This window comes from Chrysoperla carnea, chromosome 1 (assembly GCF_905475395.1).
Source record: "Chrysoperla carnea chromosome 1, inChrCarn1.1, whole genome shotgun sequence".
In the NCBI taxonomy this organism is placed as follows: domain Eukaryota; kingdom Metazoa; phylum Arthropoda; class Insecta; order Neuroptera; family Chrysopidae; genus Chrysoperla; species Chrysoperla carnea.
The window spans coordinates 52688430-52708950 of NC_058337.1; the positions used below are offsets into that span (position 1 = coordinate 52688430).

At 29.6% G+C, this 20521-nt stretch overlaps 1 protein-coding gene across 1 annotated transcript in view; it reads left to right on the forward strand.

Moving 5' to 3' along the window:
* The window catches only part of LOC123302118 (forkhead box protein O), a 290906-nt gene that overhangs the window by 226379 nt on the left and 44006 nt on the right, over positions 1 to 20521 (forward strand). Inside the window, exons 2-4 of the mRNA XM_044884904.1 lie at positions 17117 to 17397; positions 18988 to 19239; positions 19552 to 19744. Coding sequence (XP_044740839.1) covers positions 17117 to 17397; positions 18988 to 19239; positions 19552 to 19744 — 726 coding nt within the window. The remainder of the gene's footprint in view (positions 1 to 17116; positions 17398 to 18987; positions 19240 to 19551; positions 19745 to 20521) is intronic.

Genomic DNA, 20521 nt, shown 5'->3' on the forward strand with positions numbered 1-20521 from the left:
AAATGTTACGTTTTCCTTCCCTTTCTGACTAATATCAATCAAACCATGTTAATCTTTTTCGGGTGGTTGAGAGAAGGGAGTGGGTAGGATATGTCTGACGGCATACGTAACGTTAGTGCGATCATTAGGGATCTTATTTGACAAGGAGCAGAAATTTTTTTTTCATTTTACTAATTTTATTTTCTCCTTCCCCTCTATCTCAATAATGGCCGCTCTGCCGTATATATGTCCTGAGGAATCTGACAATTAACAAGGACAAACATACATGATAACGTGGTCTATGTTAAAATGACCCCTTCTTCTTAATAAATGGCTATTCTATATCTAACACTCTGTATAAAAGTCGGTATTGTCGAACAGTAAAATCAAATCACTTTCCTACAATTCCTGTTCAAATTCAAAAAGCTTTTTACAAACATTTTCATCATAATTTCACCAAACATTAAAAACTTATTTTAACTTGAATTTTCTTTATAAATAAATAAAATAAATTTAATGTTTGTTTCTAAGATTTCATCTATACTGCTTGCTTGTTTAAAAACTCTTAGATTATCGTTTTCATGTTTCATTTGAATTTTCTTGAAAATATATTAAATGGAAAACCTTTTAAAATCAAATGAATTTACCTGTTTACTCCACTTGACATCTAATTTTGAACTAACAAATCTGTATAAAAGCATAGTATTCTTTCGAGATCATCGAGTGTTTTAAGGATATAGGAAAAGGTTGATAGAGAGCCAAAAAAGCGAACTCTTATATTTCGAGAAATATTGGTAGTTAATTTTAAAAAGTTTGCAACGTCTAGAAATATTCACCTTCGAAAATGAATTTTGATATGGGTTATATAAACGATGTAATAAGATGATATTTGTGTATAAAATGACGTAATAAAACCATTCTAATTTGTCTGCCCAGTCCGATAATTAAAGAATAATACTAATTATATGGCGAGGTTAATTTTAATAATAACATATTATACTGTGCCCACAGAATAAGGTGACATTGTATTTATTTTGAAAATTCTGTATTGATTCTTCCAAATCAATTTCATCCCCTTCAAAGTAATCCCTTCCCGATGCAATGTACTTTTACCAAATTTTAATGTACCAACGGATTTTCCAATTTTGGAAACACTGGTTGTAGTCACTTTCCGGGATTGCCTTCAGTTCCGTCTTCGCTGCGGCTTGAATCTCTTCTATCGTATTAAAACGGTGTCCCCGGAGCGGTCTTTTGAGCTTGCTTGAGATTGCGTAACGATATGGGTTGAATTTTTGACGAAATGATCACGAATTATGAGTGCAGTATGGGATGGTGCATTATCGTGGTGGAAAAACCATGAATTGTCTTTCCACAATTCCGGCCTTTTTAGGCGAATAACGTTACGCAAATGACTCATAACGTTAAAATAGTATTCCTTGTTGACCTTCTTGACTGGTCGGGCGGAAGGAATTCATAATGCACAACAAACGCGCGCAATTGAAATTCAAATGTCACCTTAGTTTTTGATCACAGTATTTCTAATAATTTAATTTTAATTATTTCTAATTTATTTTTAATTTTTATGATTATTATTTAATATTTTTCATAAAAATTTATCCATAGTATAGATATAGACATATAGACATATCTAATACCTACGATAAAATTATTACGAGTTTCTGTCATCTTAAAAACATACATAGAATCCTGTTTTTTTATTTTTGGGATACTACTATATAACCTATGTTAGGTATTCCTGACATTGAGACATCAATTCAACGACACCTCTTTCATAAAAATCGGTCCACAATAGTTCCAAAGATTTAGAGGTTCTAAATTTTTAAAATAGTTGTAATTTTTAATTTCGAAGCCGATCAACCAATCACATCAGTGGCAGATAATATAATAATAAAATATGAAATATATACCCAAAATAAAATCTCGATTATTTAAAATTTAATCACTAGTTTTTTCGAATTCATTTTATTTCCCTTTATATTTTACTCATATTACTCTCGATTATTTCAAAACTAAAATCAGGTTTAAAATTACTAAAATAAATATGTCAAAAAAAATTTTTTTTAAGTTAAAACACAACGTTATTGAACTTTCAGATGTACTATTCGCACCGTGCGTGAGTTTCATTTGAGGCGTATCCATGGGAACGATACACTAATTTAATTATAGGATTGTATGGATGCATATATAATTGTATGGATTGCATTTATGACTTACATTGATTATTTAATATTATTGTCTCGCAAATTTAAATAAATAATTATGATAATTTACATTTGAAAAGTAATATTTATGCAATTTTCTTATTTTCATAATTTTTAATGCATTAAGATTGATTAATTAGTGTTTTTCAATAATTTTAATTTGACATTTTCTATAAGATTAATATGTAAAGAATTGCAAATTAGTCTTAACAGCCTCCTTTATCGCCCAAATTTTTCACTGGAAGCGCTGGCATCGATTTTATTGTCCCTACCATGACTACGCACACAACAAATATCTTTCAAATAAGTACATAGCTACTATAAGCAGTTCAGGTAAAATAAAACTCTTAAGCATTTCCCTACTAAGTGAATAAATGTAACCCATAAGCTCCAAGGAGAGGAGAATCAGGAGAATCCAATAAATATAACATTTTTATGATCATATACAAGAATTTATTAGCAGCAAAGAATTTCAAAAAAAATTAAAATATGATAAACTTTCTTCCCCCAACACCGCAAAGTCGTATTTCGATTATGCTGTAATAAAACTTTTTAATGCATATATTTTATACCAAAAAATATTACAGTTAAGAACTTTTTACAGAAAAAAAGAAGAAAATTATTGAAATGGATGACAAATACCTGACAAATATAGGTGTACATATATTCCCTGATTTTCCCGATATAAGCTCCAGATATGTCGTTATATGTATATTGGAGAAAATAATAATAATATTCGTATACACAATTTTACTAAAAACTATTTTAAATATATAAAAGTTTTTGAGAAGGCTCCCCTCAACCCCTGACTGGCGTCCGTCTATCATATTTTTATAATGCATGGAGAGCGTTAGTACGCTTGGTTATGATCACATTATGGTTATTCACATATATGGGGAATATGTAACACCATTTCCAATGACAGTTATTTGATCGTGAATGTAAATACAGGATGTCCTTACAAAAAAATATTATAAAATATTTTCGTCGCCGATATCACACGAACAAAAAATGATATCGACTTCGTCAAGGTGTCGATTGAAGCGTATTATCAGAAATATGATCCAAAAAGAATTTCATAACATTCGGTCAAGTCGTTTGTAGCCGTACGATTTTAAAAATTATTTCCTGATCGATATCGCGCGAACAAAAAACAATTTTTTATATATATAGACGAGTTTGAGGTGTAGAACGAAGCGTTTGAACGACAATATGATCCGAAAAGAATTTCATAGTATTCGGTAGAGTCGTTTCGATTCGGTAGAGTTTTATTTTTTTATTTTTTTAAACTGTGTATTATGTTTGGAAATTATTCGTGTGGACTTCAAGGGTCGTACCAGGCTTATTATATTCTAAATTTTACAACTACAAAGTTTATCTGTACAGCATCGCCCTCTCTCTATAAGCCAACTGGCTGGTAACGCGCTTGTGTAGTGCAGGAGCTAGAAAAATGATTATTACTACTTTTCCACAAATAAAAGCGGAATAGAAAGCTAAAATTCTAATATTAAACCAATGTTAGATCCCAAAAAAAAAAAACAAATTAATCAAAATTAGTTTAACATGCAACTGTACATGCAAGTAGCAGACACTTAGGCAATAAAGTGATTATAATCCGATTTTTCATTATATATACGGAATTAAGAAAATCTTTGTTAATCAATGTGATTTTTATTCTTAAATCACCCTGTAGGTAAAAATAAACTTAAAAAATAGTTTTAGTAAATATTTCAAATTTTATTACAAAAGATGGGTGAGAATTTACGCACTTAATTCGTTTCGAAATGATGCATGTCGAACATTTAAAACAATTACATTATGATTGAAAATGATTTGAATCAATAACGTATTTAGAAGAAACTTTTACGTTTCTAGAAAAAGTTAAAAAGGGTGATTTGAGTTGGCGTCAACATAATTTTGTAGTTTTTTAAATTTTATATTGGATTTGAATATGAATATATACAGAATGTTTCACATATTATACGTGGTAAATCTTCATAAGAGAAGTAGAATTTTAATGTGGACTTCTAAAACAAATTTTTTCGTACAATTCATCTTACACAATTTGTTTTTCTAAAATTTCTTTACAATGAACTCAAGCCAAATTACTCTGATGCCTTATGGGTGGATGATTTTCTTGACGATCATTTCAAACAGAAGTTCTCAAACTACAACGCCACCCAAAGTGTACTTTATCAGTCTTATTCTATTACATTTATCACTCCCCCTCCCCTCTGTAGGCTTATAGCGTCCGCTCAAGGGGCCGCTTACTTTGAGAAAGTAAGTTATCACCCGCTTTGAGAGAGACTGCTTTAAAACTACACCATAGCTGATGTACACGGCTTGAATTTTCAAATGCTTCCATCAGTAACCAATTCATCAATTGAAAAACTTTATTTGCAAGAAAACAGGGTAGAATTTTAAGTTTTTACGTTTCCAATAGCACAGTACCGGGAGAATTTTGGTTGTAATAAAATATACAACTGCTTAGAAAGTAAAAAAGTTCAACTTCTTACTCGATTTTTGAAAACTTCTTTATGTTCTTTCAAGGATAAACTATTGAGCCAACTCTTGTGGATCAGTTGGTTAAAGTGTTGGTTTAACCACTTCCGTACTCACGTACGGAATCACTATGCCTAGAGTAGCGGGTTCGATTCCCATCATCATAAAAAAATTTAATGTAATGAAAAAATGTATGGTATACGCATGAAAGAGTTTTACTGAGTCCCTTAAAATAATTGAGGAGTTGAAATAGTCAGCGAAAAAAGTGGTTTAAACACATAAGTAACACAATTGACTTAAAGCCTCCGTGAGTGTCGGAACCACCCTTCAAATAAACCTGTCTAACTAACAATATTGAAATTCAAATAATTTCTTCGTTCATCGTTTCCACATTTTGATAAAGAAAAGGATAGGGAATATAAGAGAAAGGGAATTTTATATATGTAAAACAGGCATATATGGACGCTTCTTTATAAATTATAGTATTCCCTTTTTTACTTAGATAACACTGACTTTAAACAGACAGCAATCGCGTTATGAGCATTTTGCTCACGCTCGATTTATTTATTTTCCAAATGGTATATGTGGTTGAAACTTTTTCTATTTTCATATAATTTGATTTTCGATTTGCTACTAGTTCTTTCGTTAAATATGAGTCGTATTCAATAAATGTCTGCTCTAATATTTCACTCTCAAACATAATTAAATAATTACGTAATGTAGAGGCTATGATTTACAAAGTTAAAGATTATTTAACCCGCGAAATATATGACGCATGTTCCGAACGCGTGAGTAAATCTCTCATCACGCGACTAAAGATTACCAAACGGTTGACGCGAGTGTTGACGGCTTAACAAAGAAAAAGAAAACTTCCTTATATCGATTATGCTAAGCTTATGTCTACCTTAGCCTCGAACATTTTGTACTTGCACATCTTTGTGGGAAGAACTTACAAAAGCTAGACGTGAACTATACATTACCGAACCGAACCAAATCGAAAAGTAGACAAAAATTGTGAATATACTTTAAATAATATAATAGCAATTTTTTTTTTCTTGAATATTATACTTAATAGTATTCAAATAATATACCACCCAAAAAATATATATATTCACAATTTATTCAAATGCAAAAAAAAACTTTTTGTCACATCAATAAAAGGCAATATTAAAATTTATTCCCTTAAAAAATATGCGGAGAAAAAGGAGTTGGTTGGTAGGAGATTGTTATTGATGATGTTACGATGACAATGTATTAAAAAATTTTGTAACTTAATATAAAAATGATATTATTTACTAAAAACCATAATTTTGAAATGTTTCTCCATTGAAAATCATATTAATAAAAAAGGAATTTGTAATAATTTTATCACTTTATACATTATTATGATATGGTAGAGAATAAATGACTGACTGACTGACTGTATATAAGTGTATAGATATTAATGCTTCAATAATTCAGAAGTGATCGAAATGACATCTTCATCTCATTAATTCAACTAATATTATTTGCTATTACATTATAATTTTTATGGTATTTAATGTGTGTACCTAATAAAAATCATGCTTAAAAAGGTTTTTAAGGTGTATTTAAAATACAAAAGGTATCTTTTTATACCCAAGTGTAGTGTACTACACGGACGCAAAAAGAACAATCTCTTATTAGTTAGCCCTAGATATTACACAGTATGCCAAATATTTTTATACGAATGTAAAATTTAATGTAAAAAAGTGTGGGGTGCTTCAAAAGCAAACTTCGCTTTTTTCAATTTTTAAGGATGTACGAGCGTTAGGGCAGTTTTGGATAAAAGGCTTGATTTTTTTTATATAAAGTTAGACTAAATCAATTCTCAAAATTTTAGGGAGGAGGGGGATTGCCAGATTATTTAAATAAATAAATGGTTTCAAAGGTAGGCATATTTGACATTGGTTTTATGGTAAAACGGGAAATGTTTTCATAGATTTCTCCAAAACTCGGTGGAAATTAAAAAGAAAACTACTTAAATTAAAATTAAAACCTTAATAAATTGTTAAAAACAAAAATAAATCGTTTTGTAGAACTAATTAGGGATTTATGGCACGGTTGTGGTGACATAAATTTAAAAAAATATATTTGTTCAATTTTGATGGTGAATTATGTTATAACTTGACAATATAAGACGAAAAGTAAGAATAAAATTTTTCGATATCTGGAGTAATTTCAAAATTTGGAAAATTAAAAATTTTGTTCAATTAATTAGCTTTCGATATTTCGAAAACCAAGGCAGACATCGAAAAACTGTATTCTTATTTTTCGTCTACATTCATGAAGTTATAACAGAATTCATCATCAAAGTTGAAAATAAGTTACAAATAATTTCAACAACAAGTCTAAACTTGTTTTGGTGCTCGTACTACCTTAATTAAATAAAATACTTTTTTTTTTCATCATAAAATTATTTTGTTTCAATTTAGTTACTTTTCCAAAATATTTTGTTTTTTTCTTTTTAAATTCATGAGAAGTGATTGATCGATGATTTAAATGCCTCAATATTTTATATTTAAGCTTTTCCATATACACAATTCGGAGTGTAGGACTTGTGCACTTGAAGTTTTATAAAGTTACCTGGCCTTCACTTAATATATCTGTGTACACACATTGAATACAATATAATTCTATTATGTAATAAAAAAATTAGTATTATTAAAAATAAAAAAGAAGTAACTGAATAGATTTTCCATAGAGGAACAGTATAGAGTGTCGATAAAGTAAGTATTCAATAAAATCATAAAAATGATATTATTTATTTGATATTATTATTATATTATTTTAAAACCTGTTAATAAACCAACCATGTATAAAACAATGAGATAGTTTTACTTGAAAAATCACAATTTGTATCGTGTCCTAAATTTTGATACATATGTAGTTACAAACTAAACTAGCGGCTTAGAGGTAGAGTACTATGGAAGAGATCCCGTTTATTCTATTCCCATTCAGATGTGCATATTTCGATCAGGTATTAGAGTCACGAGCGAAAATTTTTTAACGTAATAATTAGCTTTCAAAATTGGTACCTAAAAATTAATAAAGCTTATTTAAAAACATGGACATCAAAAGTCTACAAAACAATTTAGTAACTCGCTTAGTATCGCAATTATGTGTTTTACCTTTTTTAAGGAAACTTATCATTTTGAAATTGATTTTTTTTACATAAAAAGTATCGTTTAACCTTTAGCGTACTACCCTTAAATTTCAAAAATTAAATAAAGTTGTTATTCGTAATACATATTGTAAGAGTTATTCGTAATACATATTGTATAATCATCGGGTTACTTTTTCTTTAAATTCGTTTTTCTCACCTTCACGTTTTTCAAAATTGTTAATAACTCCTTTCCAAGTTAGTGGATTTTGTTCTAGTTGATCTTACTTTGCTCGTCCCGAGTTGCTTTAAGTATTGATTGGCCAAAATTTTGTTTTTTATGTTTTATAACATTTTTAAGTCAAATATTCGAAGAAAAAAAAACAAACAAAAATTTAAAGAGTCGTAACTTTACTTCTTAAATTTTTTTTTAAATTTTGCTAAGCCATTGTCTGTTCAATAACGAGTATCTACTTTAAGATTGTTTTGGATTTTTTGATTTGAGACCGTCCGAAACCGAGATATTAGGGCAACAATAGGGTATTCTACTATTTTTGAAAAAGTACCTCAAAATGTCGATTTTGCTAATAAAAAGCCACCAAAAATTTATTTCGGACAAATACACAGGCTTTCTTGCCAAAAAATTAAATTAAATTTTAAACCTTTTTTAAACTGTCAAAAACGCAGGCATCCAATTTGATGACGTAATATCGGTATCATTATACGAAATAACACAAATAAGTTTGACAGATAAATTCATAGACATCAGATTATAATAAATATAAATACTTATTAACTATGGATATATTATACCCAGCTGTCTACACTGAACTAACTGATGTCTATGGTTCATACCGATATGACAGCACAGCGTTTTAGGTCACGTGTATACAGTTTAAAAATTACGATTTTTAATTTTAATATTTGAAAAGAAAAATGTGCTTTTATGACTCGAAATCAGAATATTTAAGAATATTTTTACATAAATTTTAACTTTTTTCAAATTTCATAATTAATTTTTGACTAACGATAATACCCTATTGAAAAACCTTTTTTTGGGGCTTCTACAGAGGAAGTATGACGACAAAATCGGTCGGTTAATTATTCATGTTAATTATTATTTATAATACAGAAATATCATTAGATAGAGAACAGAGGACATTTAAAAAAATATTATACTAAAATATTCTGAATGATGATATTATGGAAGGGCAGAACGACATTATTATATATCGGATATTAAAGTTTTAACAGATCACAAAATAATTGTGAACCAAACCACATTATACATCCGACTATCACAGAGTCAGAGTTACACAGTTACAGAGTTAGAGAGTTAGAGTCATAAGGGTGTTAAAACTGATGATATTATTCGATTTAATATTATTTATAAAGTGAAAAATTCTTTATTATTCGTTGTACAATTTTTATTATCATATTAATTTTTTATGTTTTCAAATTACCTTCATCTCAATAAAAATTATATTATTACCTACTAATTTTTTTATTTTATTCTATTTTTATTTATTTTAATTTTTTTTTTTTTTTTTTGAGGATTCAGTTGCATTTTTACACATTAATTTGCTATTATTAAGGTTCGAATTAAACTTTTGTTTTCCGTTGTGTGCCAAACCGAATTCAGCGCCGCTAGCGTAACTATTAAAACTTTAAAATCGTTTCAATATATTATCAATTGAGGTTTCACACAATGTTTGTGCCATTAATGTAACCGAATTGCTTGTATTTTTAAATAATGATATTATGTATTTATTCGTTGTGTGCGTAGTCATGGTAGGGGGAATAAAATCGATGCCAGCGCTTCCAGTGAAAAATTTTATTGCCATAAAGGAGGCTGTTATGACTAATTTTCAGTTCTTTACATGTTAATGTTATAGAAAATGTCAAATTAAAATTATTGAAAAACACTCATTAATTAAACTTAATGATAATTAACTGTAGAGAGCTTTACTTTGTGGAACTCCATAATTAGGATAAGAAATAAAATTTCCAATTTACTTTGCTTAGTCCACTTTTATTTTTAATTATATAAGCAAAGTAAATTGGAAATTTTATTTCTTATCCTAAACTTAATGAATTAAAAATTGTGAAAATAAGAAATCAAACTGCACAAATATTATCTTTCAAATGTAAATTATCATAATTATTTATTTAAATTTGTGAGGCAATAATATTGAATTTTCAATGTAAGTCATAAATGCTATCCATACAATTATATATGCATCCATACAATTCAATAATGAAAGTAGTGTATCGTTACCATGGAAACGCCTCCAATAAAACTCACGCACGGTGCGAATAGATGTAAGCAAGATTAATACTAAAATGATGAAATTCTTATGTGAAAACTCAAATGAAATGATGAAACAAAATAAAATTTTTAACCATTTTCGCCATCAGCTCTAAAAACGGCTCGAGCACGAATAGCTATGGAGGTATGGAAGGTATAAATTTTTCATAGGTTTCAATCAATTTTTTACAAATTTTAGTACAGTTATACATCGAATACCTCGAGATTTGCGTTAAATTCAAAAGCGAAGAAATGGTGGGATCACTATCCCTGTGGATAGTGATCTGAAACAACAAAACAATTTAAGCCTATTGTTTTCAATTTTTTTATGTGCATCATTGATCAGATTTTCGATTTAAAATGCACTAACGCATAAAAAAAAAACAAATTTTTATCTTTTTCTGATTCGACAACAATAACCTTGACCAATTTAATACAATTATGGTTGAAAGTATCTATAGCTGTTACAAAAATTTATTTCATAAATTCGGATTCGTGATAGGTTTTTGTACGTGGGCGATAATTATATTTTATAAAACATAAATTTTCAACATTCATGTATAGTTAAATCAAATTTATAGGACTTTTATTTAAAATATCGATCAACTATTTTTTAATTTTGAAAAATTACTGCAACAAATAAAAGTAAAAACAATTTAACAGTGGCGGATTATATTGTTATAAAATATTGGCTATTGTCACCTAAAAAAATTATATTTTAAACCTTTTTTAAACTGTCAAAAACACGGGCATCCAATTTAATGACGTAATGTTGGGTATCACTATACGAAATAACACAAATAGTTTTGATAAATATATTCATAGACATCTGATTATAATATAAATATAAATACTTATCTATGTATATTTTATACCCAACTGTCTACACTAAACTAACTGATGGTCTATGACTCATACCGCTATGACATCAAAGCAGGGCTTACCCGTGTTTTAGATCACGTGATATACAGTATAAAAATTACGATTTTTAATTTTAATATTTTAAAAGAAAAAAATGCTTTTATGACTCCAAATCAGAATATTTAAGTATATTTTTACATAAATTTTAACTTTTTTCAAATTTCATGATTTATTTTTTACTAACGATAATACCCTATTATAAAAAGATGTAATCTTTTGATAATAGATAAAGATATACCTATATATGCCAAGTCATCTAAGCCACCTACATCTATTTCTTCTTAAATTCAGAAAATGTAATTAATTATTGAATATTAAATTAAATTTTCCTGCATAATGACCAAGTCGAATAAATCCGACATATTTTCTTCCAATTTACACCGATATATTCAGAACAGGAGTAAAAAATGTATAAAGGTATTTTGCAGACTTTAAATCGCATTTTAGCGTCTAAAAAATAAATAATAAATTATTCCTTTCAAATTAATATTATTTGAGAGTACAGTTATACATTAAAGCTTGAGGTGCCCTTAGTTTAAGAGTTCAAGATATAAGAATGACCACTTAATGACTTTAAATTTTCATTGATCATACGTTAGTGTCTCTCAGAACAGATATTACATTGACATTTTTAACGATAAACTTTAAATTTTTGATGTATTTAAACAGTGTTTTCTTCGTTTTTATTGAATCTTTTTTTTTATATCTATCAAACTATATCCGCTACTGTAGACTGAGGTCATTCAAATTCCAGTTTAAACAAAAAAGAATCGAGTCCTACACTAAAAGTAAAAACGAAAAAATAAATTTTATTTTATTTTTAGGTAAGTTTTAATAAAATTTATGTATCACTCAAACAATAAATAAACTAAAAAATAAAATCAACTTAAATTACTGCTAGAAAGTCGTAGTATAGAAAGAACAGAAGTAACTATCTAAGAACTCAATGTCTACCGAAAACTATCTTTCTTACTATTCTATGTAGATTCTAAAACATTCTTTTGTCAACTTACTTAGTTAAAAGATATATTTAAAAAAAAGAAAAGAAAAGAGTACATTAACGTAAAATTTAAATATACCGAATGTTTCACATATTGAGTAATATAAAACCGAACACCTGAAAAAAATTTTCAACCTAATGTTAGGTATAATCAGTGTGTATACTCTCGTATACTATCTATTTTTTCGGCTGCTATGTCATCTGACATTACCTGATTTTGTAGATACAAACAATTTAATTTAATCCTGCCAGGAGAGGCGCTACACGTTTGTTGGTAAAATAAGGATTATTTCGAGTTTATTGCCTTTAATTATAATCAAAGTAACTTATAAAAACCTTTTTTTCTAACTGTTAAAATTGCATACTCTTTTTGTGTCTCATGTTTATTACTTTTCTAAAATAAATGGCTCTATTCCGAGAAAATAGGTCAAAAATTTTTATATTTCGAAGTATCTATGCAGAATGGTTATCTCTCATCTTAAATTTTTTTATGTAATAATCAATGTCTTTTTGTGTGCGTACTTGTCTGCCTACGAGTGCGAATTTTAGTAGAGAGTGAGCCTCCATGATAATTCAATTCTATTTCGAAAATTTTAAAGGTAGCGGGAGTTCAGAGATACAGCGGTCGATTATTTACAAAGTTATTAGCAATTTTAATATTTTAATTGAAGGAATATGCAAGGATTGAATAACACTAGGGATTTCAATAAAACTTTATAAATACATTTTTTGATCAACAAAGTTTCCAACAATCACAAAAAATTCTTAGGTCATCGGGCTTTTTATTATTATTTTATCGTTCAAAGTTCCCTGAAAAAATTATGAATCATATAGGTTATTATTTTCAATTGAATATTTCTATATCAAAAAATCTAATGAGATTGTGATAAAAACTATCTAAAATATTAAGGCAATCTTTTAGTTGATAATAATACCATAAAAATATAATTTTGCCGATGGTACAAAATCAAAATTTTAATTTAATTATGAGTTTCTCGAAGCTCTATCATTTGATGAACAGAGACGACTATAGTTAAAGTATTGATGATTGAAGAAGATATCTAAATTATCAAATTTATAAGCAGCAACTGCACAATATATTATATATTTTTGTAGTTGCGTGGTATTTTAAAGCTAAAAATTACATATTACTTGACTATAAAGCATGTATTTTGTTTATATGTATGTACTATACATGTAAACCAAAACTTTTTTACAATACTGAAGGGAAACAAACACCTTCAATGGTAAGGATATTATTAGTTTAATCTCTAAAAGTCTTTCCCATCACGACTTCAGAATAATTGTTCATTTTATATTGTCTAATTTATGATTAATTTATGTTCATTAGAATAAAATAAAAGAATGATATGATAATGTGGTCATATTTTATAATATTTCATAAAAATATTTAAATTTTATTGTTTCGTTTACGGTTTTGACCCCTAATAAACACACGGTATATTTAAAGAACTAAGAACTAGGTAAAAAGTAAAGTCGTATTCGAAAAATAAGTAGGCGACATCGAACAGACATTATATACATATACAGATCATCGAAAAGATGGGATATATCGTATCGTAGAGGGACTTGGTGGTGAAGTCTGAAGCTAAAGGTAGAAGGTATAGGTATGAAGGTAAAAAAGATATTATGGTGGCATTCAGTAGCATCAACTATGTGATAGGAGGTGGGGTAAAAATATTGTTGGAAGAAGATTACCACCGTACCATGTACATACATACAACTCAGCAGGATATACGGCGCCTGTAACGAATACCATCGGAAATGATGGCCAATCGAAAAATCTTAAAAGAATTCAAATTGTGAAAACGACCATAAAAAATACATATATTCATTTTTATACTTCTTATATTCCATCCATATTATTATTTTACTTCTCCATCTCCACCACATATAAACTCAACCTATTTCCTCCACATCATTCCACATACCTTTGACGATTCTTCTTTTATATTTTATTGTTTTGTAAAGGTAAAATTTTGTTTAGATAATTTTTTGTTTGTTCATAAATTAAGCTAATTAATTGTCAAATTTGGATAAATTGATATAAATTATCCTGGATATAATTTTACGTAATATAGAGTGCTGATTTTGCTACGACCTTTTACTTGTTTCGTTATTCCTTTTCATTACCCTTTCATGATTTTTCAATTTTAATTTATTAGCACCTGGATGACCGAGCTTTGCTCGTTATTTTTTTTTTTAAATAAAGTTTCGCTAGATCGATTTTTCGCACCCGAAACCCCCTGCATACTAAATTTCATGTAAATCGTTGAAGCCGTTTCCGAGATTGATGCATTTACTAAGTGATAAATCAAATTTGTTTTTAGAACCTGAAAATAAAAAAATTTAATTTTCACTTAAATAAATGCTTATATATTTTTTTTAACTTCCCAGTATAGAAAGTTAGTGTAATGAATCCGATTTTCAAAATCGAAATTTTCTACATATCTTTACGTTTCATTTGACTCGCCTTTCTTGACAATCTCTCCGACCTGATGTCCATTGACGTCAAAGCACTCCTGTTGCTACAAACAGCTCCAAATTTATGCAGTAGTGGCCGGGGATAGACCAACCCTTTTTCGGTATCACAACGGACTCTTTGGTCAAAGTGTGGCCCACCCCAGCTCAGTCACTCTAATCCAACCTAATCTACGTTTCATGGTCAGGCCTAGGCATTAACGCCAATTTGGAGAAGTATATGTGTGTGTGTGTGTGTGTACGTACGTACATTTGAGGTCATTATTTTCCTGATAGATATCGTGCGAACAAAAAATGTTATCGATTACGTTGAGGCGTCGATCGAAGCGTAATAACGGCAATATGGTCCGAAAAAAATTTCGTAACATTCGGTCTAGTCGTTTCGAGTCGGTAGATTTTTTTTTTATAACTCTTTATTATACTGGGAAATTATTCATGTGGCCCTCAAGAGTCGCACCCGACTTGGCTGTACTGTATTTTTCATTCTGCACCTTTGGTTGTAATGCCGTTAAACCGCATGTTTTTCCAAAATCAGCACTTGGCATTCGAAAGTTACTTATATTGCTCCACCCACTTTCTAAAAAGGCTATATTTTGTACTTTCTCTAATACTTTGAATAAAAATGACGAATATACCTCTTGGACAGATTCTAGCCAGGGCATTATTTTTTTTTCAACGTAATACCACGTACATAGGTAGAGTCAACATAAATCATATAAATGAAACTGTATGGGCAATTCATCTCTCTATGTTTTTTAACTCTCTAGGAAGTTTATTATCCAATTCACTTCCAATAATTTCCGGGAAGTTTTTGAATTTTTGCAATCTATAGTTTGCAATATGCAAATCATTATTATGTCAAGTGTTATAATCGTGAATTTCATTTCTTAGTTGTAATTTTTGATAATTTTTTTTAAATAAATATAAATAGCTCATAGTAATATATACCATAGAATGTTCGTAAATTATTCCGCTTAAAATGGCTAACATATGATTCTCGATACCCAAGAATAAACATGAGCCAAATGATTCGAGTACCATGTTGATTAAAAAAAACTAGCTAATGTTATTTTCATAATACATTTTGTACCCCCAAAATGTTTTGAATAACATTGGCAACTACAGATCCTGATCAGATTCTTTGCAAAATAAACTTCAATTTACTCATTGTGTAACCGAAATAATAAGTATCCGTATATATCATAAATGTGAAAGTAAGGTTTGTTTGTTTGTTTGTTTGTTTGTTACGCTTTCACACAATAACTACTGAATGGATTTGAATGAAACTGTACAATAATATAGCTCATACATCAGACTAACCACATGAGCTATAATTTTTTTTTTTTTAATTAAAAAAAATTAATTATTTTCTATGACATTTCACTCGTGATCTATGAGCATCATTTTGATCCATAAATTAATGATTTCTGTAAAAATGATGAACAAGATACAATTCAGGGCTATCTGTTCTGATACACTCAATGAATCAAGACTAGATAAATCTGTATATATATTTTACCTGTGTAAAACAATCCATACTCCTATTTCGAGTGTCATAGACGGACGATAAGTGAGAGCAAGGTAGGTGAAGGCTGTAACGTGGCGATCTTTATTTTTAAGGCTTGCGAAGCGGGCGGGTAACAAACTAGTAAGATAATAAATATAAAAATTTTGAGGGTAATTTAAACTGAAAGATAAAAATAAAATATTATTTAAAGTTGATGAAAACGAGGCGAGCTGGGCGAACGTTAAGTTATAGAACTATATGAGCTCATAAATCATAAAAAAAGAGATATAATAATGATGATTATTACAAGAAAATCTATCAACATTTTAAGTGGTAGAATAAAAGTTTTATAATGGCCGCAAAAGTGAGTCATAAAATCATATATGGAGCAGCAGCAAGCAGAGCGCATATCAAATAAAAATATAATATATTCATAGATAAATATAAAAATGATTTTATCAAACATCATCGTTATTTTCAAAGTTATTTCAACCCCAACCAACCACTATTATGTATGCTGTTATAAATCAGTTACTTGCTGTTCTAACCAAACGAGTTTTTCCAAAAAGTTATTTGAAAACTAATCAAAACATAACGAAAATTAAAAATAATTGAGCAAAACTATTGTTACTTACGTAAAGCATGGTTTTTATAGCGACATGAAATAAATCAAGGTATGCTAAGTTTAGTCCCAGCTGCTTCGAATAAAAATATTTAAGCTACAAATAAAATTCCGGTTGTCTGTATCTGCCTGTCAACACGATAGCTCAAAAACGAAAATAGATATCGAGTTGAAATTTTTATAGCGTGCTAAGGACGTAAAAATTGAGATTGAGTTCGTAAATGAGCAACGTTGGTCAATTGACTCTTGGATCCGTATAACCCACCTTGTAAACCGTTAGAGATATAACGCAAAGTTTAAATGTAAAAAATGTTCCTTATAAAAAATAGGGCGAAAAATTTCACCTAGAATTGTTTAGACTAAAAACATTATTTATGCGATAAAAGATAATATTTAAGGAGATAGACATTAATTTTTTTAATTTTGTTTCAGAATTCAATAAGGCACAATTTATCGTTACATAATCGATTTATGCGTGTACAAAATGAGGGCACTGGAAAATCGTCATGGTGGATGATTAATCCCGATGCTAAACCTGGAAAATCGGTACGGAGACGTGCTGCATCAATGGAAACTAGTAAATTTGAAAAACGTCGAGGTCGTGTTAAAAAGAAGGTAGAAGCTTTACGTAATGGTATTGCAGCCGATGCAACGCCAAGTCCTAGTTCATCTGTTGAAGGTCTTGATATGTTCCCGGAATCACCTTTGCACAGGTCTGTCATAATTTTATAATTTAAATGTAGATTTTTATCACAGCCAAAATGAATTTTTAAAGATCATTAGTTAAAGAAATGAATGTAGAAAAATCAGTTTCTTAAATCTTCTTAGTTCAATAAAATTTAATGAGATCTGTTCACTACATTTTATACCAATAAAATAATGCTTTTCTCAGATTTTATGATCCAGATATGGTACGAAATATTATTGCGACCTTGTATTGATTTCACCAAGCTGTTATCAGAATATCTTGAAATTGATATTTAAGGGGCTTTAAGTGTTGCTGGCTACGAATTCGAAGGTCAAAATTTAAAAAAAGCGTGCTTAAATAAATTAAATGAATGTTACAACACTAATGAATTTTTCAAACTCATCAGTGGTCACGATTTTTCCTGTTATAGAAACTATTTATTAATCATCATTTTAAATCCTTTCAACATCAATTTCAAGCTATTTTATTGTAGTCCAAGAACTTGGCGGTGAATTAAGAGAAGGTATATTTTAGGCAATTTGAAATAATAAAGAAATAGTATTCTATCAATGTGTTAATCTAGAATCGGGAGTCAGGAAGAACGTTTGCGGTTATTTCATTTAGCTACTGTGCAGCATAAGACATTTGCAAAATTAAACCAAAAAATATCTTTTGGGCAACTATCTATTGTAATGGGTCCGATTTTCGAAATCGAAATTTTCAACATATCTTTTCGTTTTATGGTTAGGACAAGACATTGACTGTGTGTGTGTGTGTAAAAGCGTACGAACATACGTTCCTGACCATTTCATCAATATCACGCGAACAAAAAAACATCGACTTCGATAAGGTCTTGATCGAAATTTATTAACAGAAATATTATCCGAAAGGAATTTCATAACATTCGATCGAGTCGGAGGAGTTTTTTCTTAAATTCTTCTGATCGTTATCGCGCGACCAAAAAATGATATCGACTTTCGTTTAGGTGTCGATCTAAGCGTATTAATTTGGGTTTATCACGTAAAAACTCAGTCAGAGTATTTTGGTACCGTTTATTCTTTTATAAACAATTGCAATGCAACCCAAAGAAACTCAAACTTGAAAGATTAGTTTGGGTTTCTTCAGGTCATACTTCAGGTCATGAACGAAATAGTCTAGAAAATAGTCTAAATGCTAAAATAATTAACAACATTCGAAAGTTGACTAAATGATTTTTTTGTTTAATTTTTTACAAATGCCATATGCCACGCAATAGCTAAATATCCGCAAAAGCTCTTCGTGACGGTTCTAGATTCCTGCATTGATAAAACATTGTTTTTTCATTATTACAACTTGTAAAATTCCTTCTCTAAATTCGCCATCAGATCTCCGACTGTTAATAGCTCAGCGCGGTTAACGAGTATACCCTTAGTACACCAAAATATGAAAAAAGTATTTATTTATTGATCAAAAAGTAAACGAGGGTAAATAGTTGCATTCGATTAAATTAAACCAACAGATAAGATTTAAGTTGTCAATTCAAATTCTAAAATTCAATTTGGCCTACTTTTTATTGGTAGTTAGTTCTTTTTTTATTTTTTCGATTTTTTTTTCTTTTTAAATTTAAATCTAGCAGCGGTTTTCAACTAAGCCCCGATTTTCGACCAAGAGCATCATCAGCCACATCTTCATGTGGTCGATTATCACCAATACCTGCATTATTAGGTGTTGAACCAGATTGGAGTGCTCCATCACCATTCCCATCTAGTGGTTTTACAGCATCTGATTCGATGGTTGGTACTGGCTCAAATAATGGTAGCTATTCACCAGATCAATTAGCTGGCAACCTTGAACAGGGCATGAAACTACAAAATGATTATTTACAAGGGTGAGCGTCTACAAAACCACGTCACATCACACTTGACTTCCATGCTCATCACCAGAGTGTTGTATGTGCAATGTTTTCCTCTTCCCAGAATTCCTCTTCATCAGAACTGAGGCGGTGCAGGGTTTCATCTAAACATCAAACACTAATATTGCACAAACTGAATGTGTCCATTTTTCTTGCTGCGTGTCTTACTAACAATAATGTAACCATCCTCTTTTTTGTCTTGTGCTTTTTTTGTTCAATCTTTTGTTATGTGTTATCCATCATGGATTTATCTGGTAATTAATGAAGAAACGAATTCGTGTTTTGCAGATATTTAAATGGACAGCCACCACCAGCGTATTCAACAACAGCCTATGACACTCCATTTTCCAATGCTCAAACACACCATCGTGATTTAGCCGCTAGTCTATCATCAAATTCACAATATGTTTTGCCATCACAATGTCCAATACACCGTTTACAACCATGTAATTGTATGCAATCAACGTTGTGTAAAATTGAGGTAAGTTTTTTACCCAGATAACGAAGGGTGTTGTTTTTTGTAGTGCCCATATTTCTCGCGTATGATATTATCAATAAGATTGTGAAATCTGTCATAATCTAATACTGGGTAGTTTGAGTCTTTTAACAAATTTCGTACTGTTAGGCTGAAGCCTAGCTATTAACCTAGACGCTATGGTCAAGTATAGATGCTTGCTTAAGTATATGCTTTTTTAATTTGGGATTATACAACTGCATGGATTCGCAAAATAAAGCTACACTAACTACCCTGTATGCTTAATCGCATGCAACATTCTTAAAAAATCCTCTAAAAAATTAATACGTCGTTCAAAACGAAATGAGACCGAATAAGAAAGAATGTAGATGTATATAAGTTCTAAATATATGTACACAAATCTACACTCTCTATCTAACAGTCTCATTTTGTTTTGAACGACCTATTTTTACACTTATTCTTCATATGTTATTGGCTCGACAACATATTCTTGAACGAAAATTTCGATTTCTTTTCCCGAGTTAACATTTCAAAGAATATCTATGGGATGTTTAGACCACCTGGATATCTTTTCAAAAATACAAATTTTTCATTAAGGATGAACGAGTGCCAAGTCAATTTTGGATAAAAGGCTTGATTTTTTTATATGAAATTATACTCGTAAGTCTAAATCAATTCTGGAAATTTTAGGGGGGGGAGGGTGTTGCCCGATTATTTAAATAAATAAATGACTTCAAAAGTAGGCATACTTACCATTGTTCTTATGGGAAAACGGTAGATGGA